Genomic DNA, 12,537 nt, shown 5'->3' on the forward strand with positions numbered 1-12,537 from the left:
ACCGCTGAGCCGCTAGCTCAGTTGTGTATAATATGACAGTGCGGAAACCAATAGTAGTAACTGTCAATAGTTATTGATAACCATAGCTGTTTTCCCCCAGCATTATTGAGAATGATTATCTTGTTTTGTGTACAACAAAAGAAAGACAATCGTAAAAGGAATTTGGATGACTGTGAGGAAATGGTGAGGAAAAAATCTTTTATTGGCGGGGGGAGGTGAACAGTCCCATTATAAAAGAATGGTTCTGGCAAAAACTTGTTACAAAAAATGCTGACTTTCTTGAGGTGAACATAAATTTATTTATTATTCATTTTACTTTTAAGACGGTTAATTTAATTACATTTTAAAATTTTATTTTATTACATTTTAATTTACTTTTGTTTTATTTTGTTTTCATTTAATTAATATTTTATTTTTTATTTTATTTTAATTTAATTTAAGTTTGTTTTATTTTATTTTGTTTTAATTTAATTACATTTAGTTTCGTTTATTTTGTTTTAATTTAATACATTTTTTATATTTTATTTTATTATATTTTAATTTGTTTTATTTTATTTTAGTTTAATTTAATTTATTTTGTTTTGTATAATTTTAATTTAATTTAATTTTGTTGTAATTTAATTTAAAGATTTTTTTATATTTAATTTAATTTTAATTTAATTTAATAATTTCATTTCATTTAATTATTTTTTATTTTTTTGTCAAATTTATAGTTTGGGGACATGTCAAATTACATTGATACAGCCTAAATATACGTAGATTTTGGACAATCAGAAGTGATCTATGGTGGGCCCTGTTAAGCTGCATGTGCTTTTCTCCAAAGCTTAATTCTCTTTGGTTGAAGAAACAAAGTGATACATTACTTTGATGCCTCCGGACTGAATAATCTTCTAATTTGCATTTATGGGTAAAGAACCGTTACTGTAAGCATGTAGAATACAAATTTGCTCACTGAAACTTGAGATCTAGATGAAATTCTGTGCTCTCTTTCTTCAGTGAGTGCATGACTAGCCATGCTCTAAATTTGGGTGGGTTTCACACACACACACACACACACACACACGCACGCACGCACGCACGCACGCACACACACACACACACACACACACACACACCACAAAAGGCTTTCCCCATAGTGCCATATACAAACATGCAAATGCCACAAACAATGCAAACCACACACTCATACACACACACACATACACCCCATTGAGTCAATGAGCAGGTGATAAGTGGTGTATTTAAATATATAAATGCCATATTTCCAGTTATATCTGTAAGTAAAAGGTCAGCCGCCTGTTATAATCATCAAAGTCATTTACTTTCCATTTTTTGAGCTAGATACTCTGAAGAGAGAATATAGAAAGCCATTTAGTTAGAAAGAGTTTGTCCAGGATAGAAATAAACTGCAATGACAGCAGATGGCAACCTAAGGGGATCTTTACAGCACTCACCCAATAAATGTCTGGATCTAAATTTGGATCTCAACGGGAAGGGGAAAAAAAAGCTAGCGAATGTGCAAATGTGTACTGCTCTTTTAGAATATCCCTGAGCACCACTTTCACTGTCTTCTCCATTTTTACTTCCTGTGTTTGCACTTCCTGTTACCTCAGATGCCCTCTTGTGCTCTTATCTGCCTTATTTCTTCGAGTTGATGAGATTTACTTTCTGTTAAAAAAACTTCATTGCAACATTGTAGTTTTTTGTGGTATAGTATAATGTAATTAAGTTTTTGTTTTGGTTTCTGCATGTTGTGCTGGCAAAATTAGTAAAAAAACATAATTTATACAGATTTTTGAAATAACTTTGATGGCATGAAAAGTGTGTGTGAGAGAAAGACATTATATATTGTACTCTAAAAACTGAAAATAATACATTATACATTTTTATTTATATATTTCATATTAGCAAAATTATTAGTCTAAGATGTCCATTTATGACAGACGATGATTGGCTGGAGTGACCCTGGGCATCTTTTAAAAAAGGAAAACGGGCGTAATGGGAGAGCGAGTAAGTTGGCGTTGTGATTTGCGTTTTGGGTGTTATAAAGTAGCGGTTCCCAACAGGGGGGTCATGGCCCACAAGGGGGCCTCAGCGAGCTTTGTGGGGCAGGTCGCTTCATATTTAAAAAAAATCTTAGCAGTGGACAATTAGGAGAATGATCATGTTGCCTTAGTTCATTTTATCCCCTAGCTCAGTGGTCCTCAACCATCGGTCCATGGATCAATTGGTACCGGGAAGCACATGAAAACATTAATTATTTCCGTTTTATTTATTATCTGAATCTGAACAATCTTTTATTTTGAAAAATTACAGTATTCTCTCGCTTACATCTCGGTCACTTTAGCGCCCAAAATTAACCGAAACAGACGTCTTTAGAAAGTTTCTTTACTAAGGTGAAAAGGCCAAGTGAAAGACCCACGAACTGCCAAGGAATAGATCCGCAACCCACTTGTCAAAAAATCAGGTGAATCCCCCATGGCTGTGCAAAAAGATCAACTGATGGAGATTGCAAATGACGGCAGCCTTTTAGGGGCCGTTCGCATATTGCGTATTTCTAGAGTTTGCACAAGTTTGTTGTAACAAACAAACGTTTGTTAGTAACACAATTTTAATTCATTTGGTTCAATGCTACATTTATGTTATCAGCTCAGTGAATCACATATCAGAATGTAGTTTAGAAAGGAAACCTGAAGATTTGAGCTCAAGTCTCAACATGGATGTGGTTACAGGGCCTTTTTGCTCGAATTTTGATTATATAATGTAAAAAAACACCTTGAAATGTGTTGTTGCAGTGTTTTAACTGTGGATTTGCACAGTGAGAGAGCAGATTGTCACTGAACTGTTATCATTTTAAGTAATTGGTTTGTCTATGTCTAAAAATGCAGCTTAATTTTGATGCCATTTGTATCGTGAATTCCTAATACAAAGATGGCATTTAGGTGATGTGACATTTGAGTGGCTGTTACAGCTGAAAATAATGATGAGTTAACACATATGGTGTGCTTTTTCACACTAAAGTTGCCATTTCTTACTCACACACTTCTCTCTTCGTGTAGATAAATTTGGTTTATTCTGGTTTGGGTTAAAGGGCATTGTGTGTGTGCATGTGGGTGTGTGTTGCATGTGTCGGGTGTGTTGCTCTGGGCAGAAAATGAACCCTTATGACACAGACCAGAATCATCTACTAAAAAGCTTGCTTTTTATTGCTTTTTTTCCAAGGTTGTGTCGCATTTACCCCTTAATTTCATTCTTTCTGTATTTGTAGCTTTGTAATTGCCTGTAGGTAGAAATATGCATCGTAAGAATTACCACTCACAAATTACCACCTATCAAGTCACATCTTATTTTGATGGTCCGTTTGTTACATTGCATCTACAAGTCAACTAATTGTCATTAGATTATAATTATTATAATATTATATTCTCAGTAGCCTGATAGGCTGGGGTTAGGGTTAGTGGAAGTTGACATGTACTTGCAAAGTTTTTTGTGGTCAGTTTCTTATAGTCATGTCTGTTGAAGGAGCATATCAACAGATATTAAGCAGACAGTCTTCTAATACTCAAATGGACCATTAAAATAAAATGTTGCCATCACTTTTTTCACAGGACTCTGGCATGAATAGACAGAGCGATCTGTGTCATTATAATGATGCTGACAAACTTGGTTGGTAAAAAAGGTGCACAACCAACAGGAACCAACCAACAGTATCTGAGGTTTTTGCTAAAATTACTAAGTACAAGCGTAAAAGTGAAAGATTGAAGCATTGTACTGATGCTGTAAAACGTTACTTGATAGATTCAAAAGACAGAAGGGTCGTTAGATAGTCAAGATTAATTAAATATCACTTTTAACAACTATGGTGAGACGCGATCACGCGATACATCCTTGATAAACTGTCCGACATGCACTGCTCTCTGAGGTTTTGTGCTCAAAGCATCCGCTGACTGCCGGAACTCAGATGCAGGCATACACTGCAGCACATGTGTTTGTGGTCACGTGATGTATGTTTTCAGCAGTATAGTGTGGAAGGAGGGCTTTTCAGAAATGCTAGATCAGGGGTGTCCAAACTCAATCCTGGAGGGCCGGTGTCCTGCAGATTTGAACTCCAACTTACCTCAACACACCTGCAAGGATGTTTCTAGAAAGCCTAGTAAGAGCTTGATTAGCTAGCCCAGGTGTGTCTGATTGGGGTTAGAACTAAACGTTGCAGGACACTGGCCCTCCAGGACCGAGTTTGGACATGCATTTGCTAGATGAAAGCCAGTGTGGATGTGGATTGTTTTCTTCCTAAAACAGCAATTTAAAACTAAGATTTATTAGTGTAAACAGGGCTGTGTGTATTTTTCGCGAGCGGTTGATGGGGCGGAGTGAAGGATCACAACACTGACTCAGCATCGTGATGTCTATCGGCCATCGGCAATGGACGATGGCATCGTCTATCAACCCAACCCTAACTATATACAGTCAAGTCTAAAATGTGTTTATACCGCTGGCAAATTCTGACTTAAAGTGTTTGTTCAAAGATAAATAAAAGCTGAGAAATATATTTTTCCACAATTATGCCTCTTTACATTGTCTTATCTTTTGATAACTTGTCTTTTGCTGGATAAGTTGTTGTTTCATTCCGCTGTGGTGACCCCTGACAAATATAGGGACTAAGCTGAAAGAAAATGAATGAATGAATTTTGTGCTGCAGCAACTAATTTAGCCAGTGTTTAGTCATTTATTTAGTCATTTAGACAATTTTGTCTAAAGCAACTTACAATTGAAGAGGTATTCAGTGATTTAACTAGAGGCAATACATACAAGAAGTTTAGCCAGAGGTGAAATTGTCGTGCCCTCCTGAGCCTGGTTTCTCTCAAGGTTTTTTCCTTCACTTTCGTCAATTGGTAAGGTTTGTTCTTTGCCACTGTTGCCACTGGCTTGTTTGGTTGGGACTTGTGGAGCTGCGCATCAATGGATTTGCTCTTCAGTGTTTGGACTTTCAGCAGTGAAAATTAAACCACACTGAACTGAACTTCAACTCTGAAAACTGGACTGACATGGTTTCAATTTACTAGAACTTCAGTGTTAAGCTGCTTTGACACAATCTACATTGAAAAAACGCTATAGAAATAACTATAGAAATATAGAAATGACTTTTTGACAAGTAGTCAGTGTAAAGTGTGTATAGCAGTGTAAATTTATTGTCCTCTGAGTGAGTACACCCCTAAGTGAAAATGTGAAATGTCAATATTTTGTGTGGCCATCATCATTTTCCAGCATGGTTTTAGTTATTTTGGGCATGGAGTTGACCAGAGCATCACAGGTTGCCACTGAAATTCTCTTCCACTCCTCCATCACAACATCATGGAGGTGGTGGACATTTGACTCCTTGTGCTCCTCCACCTTCCTTTTCAGAATGCCCCAGAGGTGTTCTATGGGGTTTATGTCTAGAGAAATGCTTGGTCAGTCTATGACCTTTACCTTGAGCCTCTTTAGCAAGCCATGGTTCATCCTGGAGGTGTGTTCTATCAGTTTGCGGCGTATAATCTGAGCACTGACAGGCTGACCTCCCATATTTTCAATCTCTGCAGCAATGCTGGAAGCACTCATCCGTCTGTTTTTCAAAGACAATCTTTGGATGTGACGTTGAGAACGTGCACTCCGCTTCTTTGGCTGACCATGGCGAGGCCTGTTCTGGGAAGAACCTGTCCTCTTAAAGCACTGAATGGTCTGGGCCACGGTGCTGCAGCACAGTTTCAGAGTGTTGGCTATCGTTTTATTGCCTAGGCCATCTTTCAGAAAGTGCTTCAATTTGTGGTAATATTCACCAGGGTTCAAGTGTTCTCTGAAGAGATGGGTTTTTAGTTGTTGTTTAAAGGATACCAGTGTATCCGCTGTACGTGTGGGAATGGGAATATCATTCCACCAGTGAGGAACATTGAATGAAAAGGTTTTGGAAAGTGACCACAAGGTGGTGCTCTCACTTTAATTGGAGGATGTAGACCAGGGGTCTCAAACTCAATTTACCTGGGGGCCGCAGGAGGCAAAGTCTGGGTGAGGCTGGGCCACATAAGGGATTTCACAAAAAAAAGTCCTCAAATGTCATTATTAACAGTTTTAATTATTTCTTCTGAACATGAAGTGTCCTGAACATTAATAAAACATTGAGTGAAGATTATGAACAGTTCTTCTGAACATGGCATCTTTTGCCTACTTCTTGCTGCCAGAGACTTGACAGCACTTCTTCTCACAAATGTGAACCACATTTGGCTTTAGAGCGGAAGCAGTTGAGACCCTCAGTATGGCTTGAAGATGATCATCATTAAGTCTAGACCTGTCTAGACTCACTCAAAACTTCCATTCCCTCACCTAAAAAAAAGGCGTAAATATGTATAAATAAAACACCCCCACCCCACAGTCACATCAGTCTGTACCAGTCTGTATCTACCTATAATATATATAAAATGCAGGCTGTAGCTAGGTAGGTGGCAGGCTGCAGATAGGTAGCTAAGTGGCAGGCAGGGGCGGGAACAGCTTGACTTGGTTCTGGCCGGCGCGAGTTCCCTCCTAACAGTTCCCGCCCGTCACAGCGTCTAACAAAGGGGCGGGGTGCGTGGTGACGTCACCGGCATCCCCGCCACTTTGTTTACACGGCGGGCGGGAAATGCCAGTGACCGCTGTGTATGGATAGAATCAGCGGAGCGGGGAGCGCTCTCTCCCCACTCCGCTGATTCTGTCAGTGTACAGCGGTCGGCGCGGGCCACAAAATATTGCACTGAGGGCCGCAAATGGCCTGCGGGCCGCGAGTTTGAGACCCCTGATGTAGACCTTCAGATTCCATATTAGAATATTATATTATATATATGTAGACCTTTTTAGATTCAAAAGACTGATTATAGGCCACATTATAGGCAGAAATGTTAAGGTGTTGTCTATAAGGTGGACAGTAGTTAATCTGCAGTTATACAATATATAGTGTCCTTTTCAAAAAGGAAATGTCTGTGTGTGTATAATACATATTCACTGAAGTGTATTTGTGTATTGCTTAAGACTTTTAGCTGCTCAGTCTGCAAAGAAAGAGATTAATAGACATAGAGAGCAAACGAAAGAGAATCACTGTAGCATAGCTGTTGTTCATAATAGTTTAAATATGACATCATTCATTCATTTTCTTTTCGGCTTAGTCCTTTTATTCGAAATGAATCGACAACTTATCCGGCAAATGTTTTACCCTCCGCATGCCCTTCCAGCTGCAACCCATCACTGGGAAACACCCATACACTCTTGCATTCACACACATACACTACAGACAATTTAGTTTATTCAGTTCACCTTTACCACATATCTTCTGAGGAAAACCGGAGCACCCGGAGGAAACCCATGCAGACACGGAGAACATGCAAACTCCAAACAGAAGTGCCAACTGACCCAGCTGGGGCTTGAACCAGCGACCTTCTTGCTGTGAGGCTATCGTACTACCCACTGTGCCACTTTGATGCCCTAAAAAAGACATATATTAACAAATATTAATGTTAGTGTTGAGGAATACATTTGAATACCTGTGTCATACCCAAATCATTACACCAATATGTTTCCTGATATGTCAAAAACACACACTTTTACAAGTACTCAGACTGTGAGTTTGCTGGATAAAACAGTTCCTCAGACAGGCCTGTTGAAATGTTAGATTTAGCTTTTGTATGTGTTCCTGGAGAAAAAACATATGCATTTGTAATATGTTGTTTGTGTATCAAGACCTTTAACAAGCGTCTTTTTTTTTTTTTTTTTTGCTTTTTACAAAAATAACATTTTCACCTATCCAAAAAGAAGAAGCTATGAGATATATTTGCACCGCACTGACGCAGAGTGTTGCCTGTGATCTGCACAACGCACACAACAAGTTTCTATTTTAGATTTTGTTTTCTCTCCAATGCTTTCTATTTTCCACAGCCCTCAACTTTACCCAGTTATATTTATAATAACCTGAATGTAAGAGTCATTTCTCTTTGTGTCTTTTTTACCTTCCAGCACTGAAAAGTTCAGCGTCTTTTCATGAGCAGAGACGAAGTTTAGAACGAGCACGAGTAAGTTTTCCTATATTTATCAGTCTTCTCAGTGAAGTGTAAATATATATAGCTGTCTTGCTTTACATCTTCTGCTTTCTTGTGTTTCAGACTGAGGACTACCTAAAGAGAAAGATCCGCAGTCGTCCAGAGAGGTCAGAGCTGGTCAGGATGCACATTCTCGAAGGTGAGTGTTTTCATTACTCCCCCTACAGTTCAAACACGCACACACACCCCTCATTGTTTAGATGTTACACACAGTGTTATGCTCATTTGTCAATTTGAAAAATGTACTTCAAAACTATACTAATTCTAACTAAAAAAATGCAAAAGCATTCAAAATATACTTTTAAGTCTATATTTTGTCCAATGTTATCAGTTTGGGTTTGTAGATTTTAGGTTTTATACATATTCTTAAGTGTCGTTTTTTTCTAAATGCACTTTACTACAATTGCTATGGTTAAACAAGGGTTAGATTTGCAAAACCACAGTTAATTTGTAGTTGTAATGGTTGACTTTAGTATTGTTTTATTGTTTATATTGATATCTATATTTTGAATGTTTTTTTATAGAGGGATGTGTTCATACTTTTTTTTTAACCAATTATTTTATTCTACCATTTCTTTTGTTTACAGTTTTGTTTTAGCCGATTGCCAAATTTTCTGAATGACATGGGGATGCATATAGATTCACCAAATCTCCAATATGGTCAAAAAACATATATCAATAAGTTTGTAAACAGTGTTCAGAGTTTTATGCCAAAGATCTAGGCAGATTAGCACAAATAATAACTTGACTATTTAACCTTATTTAAATAGTAAATACAGCAGGCATTTTGTAAGTGATACCATAAAGATAGCAGAACCTAGATTTTATTTACTAATATGCATTACTCAGAGCTAAATCTGGACAATTTACCAATTAATATTAGACAGAGTCTTACCTTAGCACAATTCAAGCTGCAGTTGAAATGCTGGTTAAAAATACATTAGGTGTATGAGCAATAAGTAGGGGTTTATAATTTAAATCTTGACGTAATTTATTTTACTATGGTATTGTGTTTATGTATTTGTTATGTGACTTGTATTTTTTTATTTCCAGCACGGGAACTGCAGATTAAATTTAGCTATGCAGCTAATTCTTGTGCAGTTTTTGATTGTTCATTGTTCCTGTCAAATAAAGAACAAAAATAAAAGTAAAATAAGAACTCTTTTACCCTCAGATTTTTACTTTATCTCATAATTGATTGATTCATTAATCATTTTGAATTTTAATTTGTCAAATATTGTCTCATCTTAACAAACCATTCATCAATTAAATGCTTATAGAATGAATTTGAAAATAAGTCATACAAGCAATTTATTATAAAATCAATCAACTTGGAAATTGATGTATGGTAGTGTTACTATTAGTGGTTTTAGCATTGTTTCCTTTCAGCTTGTTGCTGTAGATTTATGTGTAAGTGTTTTGTAAACTGTATGTATGTATATTCTGTGTGCAGAAACTTCAGCTGAACCATCTCTTCAGGCCAAGCAGCTGCTGCTGAAACGAGCTCGTCTAGCAGACGACTTGAACGATAAAATCTCTCAGCGGCCCGGGCCCATGGAGCTTGTTCACAAAAACATCCTTCCTGTTCACAGCAGCATCAAACAAGCCATCATAGGTGCTCAGAAACCAGATGTCATACAGTAGAGCAAAAGTTGATTTAAGGGCTGATATACTCAAGCCAAGAACTCTACCCAGTTATGTCAGTTTAGCAGGAGTTGTGAGTTGACTTCTGATTTTAAATAATTCAGATTTATAATATATTCAAAAGTATGAATTGAAATATTAAAGTATGATATAAGGATTAATAAATGTATGAAATTAGGATTTAGGACCCGTGCCACGTGATTTGAGTTCTTTTATTTTAAGCTGGCAAAAAACAGTTTTATGCTCATTTGTCAATTTGAAGAATTCTGAACTTTTGATTTGCATTATTTCAGTATAGTTGAACATTCAACATTCAAAATATACTTCAAAACTATACTAATTCAAACTAATAATGCAAAAACATTCAAAATATACTTTTAAGTCTATATTTTGTCCAATGTTATCAGTTTTTGTTTGTAGATTTTAGGTTTTAAACAAATTTTTAAATGCCGTGTTTTTAAACTGCTTAACTACAATAACTTTGGTAAAACAAGGGTTAGATTTGAGGCGACGTGGTGGCGTAGTAGGTAGTGCTGTCGCCTCACAGCAAGAAGGTCGCTGGTTCGAGAATGCATATGAATCAGCCAATTTTCCTATGTAAAAATCTCCAATATGGTAAAAAAAAAAATGTATCAAGACGTTTCTATACAGAGTTCAGATTTTTGTGCAAAAAATGTATGCAGATTAGCACGTATATATAGTAGTAACTGGACCACACAACCATTCTGAAGTTGTATAGATATATTTGTAGCCAAACTTATTTAAATAGTAAATAAAGCAGGCATTTTTAAGTGAAACCATAAAGATAGCAGAACCTTGATTTTGATTAGTACTGTAATATGCATAAGGTATGAAATAAGGATTTAGGACCTCTGCCACATGATTTACGTTCTGTTTTTAAATTATGGTGAACATTTTGTTGTGTTACAAAATGCGTTTGTTTTGTTTGTCAGTTTAAAAAATGCTAAATCAATATTAAATATATAAAGTTAAATCAAGAAAACCCCTTAAACAGAATTGTTATATATTTTATATGTAAATAATATGTGTGTTTTATATTTACTTTTACAAGTAAAAAATGTTGCATTTAAAAATAAAAAATATATTACACAAGTTGAATATTTATTACTAAAATCATTTACTATTTTTTTTTAATTTAATCTAGTTTTATTTATTGTGTTACCTTCTAATTAAGATTCATATATGAAATTTAATAGGAATTTATGAGTGAGGAATGCTTCTGCATCATTTCAGAGATAATGTTGATTAATTATACTTGCTTAACTTTCATTCTGGAGTATATTCTGCATCCTCAGTCTACGTAAACCTTTATCTGTCCCTTTTTCAATCCTCCTAAATGCCTCTTTAGTCACAGTTTATTACCACAGCAAACCTCCATTTCAGTGAGTTTGTTAATTCTCCAGTGGATGCTAAGATTCACATTTCTATTCTTCACGTTTTCTCATTCCTCTCAATCTGCATCCATACACAGATGCTCCAGCGCTCGTTCCAGCGCATCGTTAGCAGTGTGTGCACATTCGTCTTCATATTTATCTCCCACCGCGTTCCTGCAGCGGTTCAGCATGTGCTAATTTAATGCAGAGTTATGCTAATGAGATTGGTGTGCATCAAACACCAAGTTAAATTAATTAGAGGGGAATTTACATTCATGTTCATACGGAATACGTCACACCTCTGTGGCTTGAGTTGATTAACCATGAAGTTTATGCAGCGGTACACAATGCAGCACAGTGAAGGAATGCTGAAAGACAAATTAAACTGTTTTAATCCCTAAATAACCTAATTAGAGAGTTAATGATTATCGGCATATAAGCCTTGCTCTTAGAACACACTCAAATTAAATAGAAATATCATACAGCGTGGTTTAAAGGTTTTATTATTCACTCTGGGACAATTATAGTGGAGTGGGGTAGCTTTAGGTTTCTTAATGCTGTATCATTGTTTTTATTATTTAAAGAGAGAGTTAACCTAATAATGACAATAGACCCTTTTCACATTTCCGGGTTTCTCAGAAGCAGAAGTCATCATAGTTGGGTAAACTTGGGAGTTCAGTGAATGAAAGAGACCAACAAATATTTTTTTTTACAATCCTCTTTGCTGAAACAAGAAAAAAAAAAAAAAAACTCCACAAGGTGTTATCAAGACTTTCAAAAAAAGAGGGAGAATAGTGTGAGGAGAGAATAACGACAAATTTACTCTCAGCCCCATAGACACTGCATTAGAAACACCTTGCATAAGCAGTAATTCAGTTTTTGTAATTTGACGCAAAGATGATATAATGCATGAATGCATTTAAATGTTCTTACGTTTTTTAAAAACATAAATATTAAAGACTTTTAAGGATGTAAGTTATGATGACCGTTAAATGCATCATAACAGTCTTGTGAAATGGGTCCCTTCTGTCATTTCTTTACTCACCTCATGCTTGCTCTAAACCTTTGAGTTTTTTATGTTGAACACAGAAAAAGATGTTTTGAAGAATGTTGCAAACCTGTAGCCATGGATTTCAATATTATTTAGTATCGGTGGCTACAAGTATTCTACATTCTTCAAGATATCTTCTGCGTTCAAAAGAAGAAGGAATTTTCTAAAGGTTTGGAACGACTTGAGGGCAAGTATTTTACGAGTAAATTATTAATGGATTCTTCTATTACTATTAAAGCAGTTTATTTGTATCTAAAAATTCAGCTTGGTAGACTTAAATCTCAAAGTGGTGTGGTTTGTGATGTTTGTTTTTTATCCTTTCAGAGACTGAGTTTCCAAAAGTAGAAGC

At 36.1% G+C, this 12,537-nt stretch overlaps 1 protein-coding gene across 10 annotated transcripts in view; it reads left to right on the top strand.

Moving 5' to 3' along the window:
- mrtfaa (myocardin related transcription factor Aa) overlaps positions 1-12,537 on the top strand; it is a 70,538-nt gene that overhangs the window by 37,935 nt on the left and 20,066 nt on the right. For all 10 annotated transcript variants that reach the window (XM_073944422.1, XM_073944423.1, XM_073944421.1 and 7 more), the window contains 4 exons: positions 8,017-8,072; positions 8,163-8,238; positions 9,553-9,714; positions 12,513-12,537. The exon at positions 12,513-12,537 is cut by the window's right edge and continues 136 nt beyond it. In XM_073944422.1, the coding sequence (XP_073800523.1) occupies positions 8,017-8,072; positions 8,163-8,238; positions 9,553-9,714; positions 12,513-12,537 (319 nt within the window). The remainder of the gene's footprint in view (positions 1-8,016; positions 8,073-8,162; positions 8,239-9,552; positions 9,715-12,512) is intronic.

This window comes from Danio rerio, chromosome 3 (genome assembly GCF_049306965.1).
Source record: "Danio rerio strain Tuebingen ecotype United States chromosome 3, GRCz12tu, whole genome shotgun sequence".
Taxonomy (NCBI): domain Eukaryota; kingdom Metazoa; phylum Chordata; class Actinopteri; order Cypriniformes; family Danionidae; genus Danio; species Danio rerio.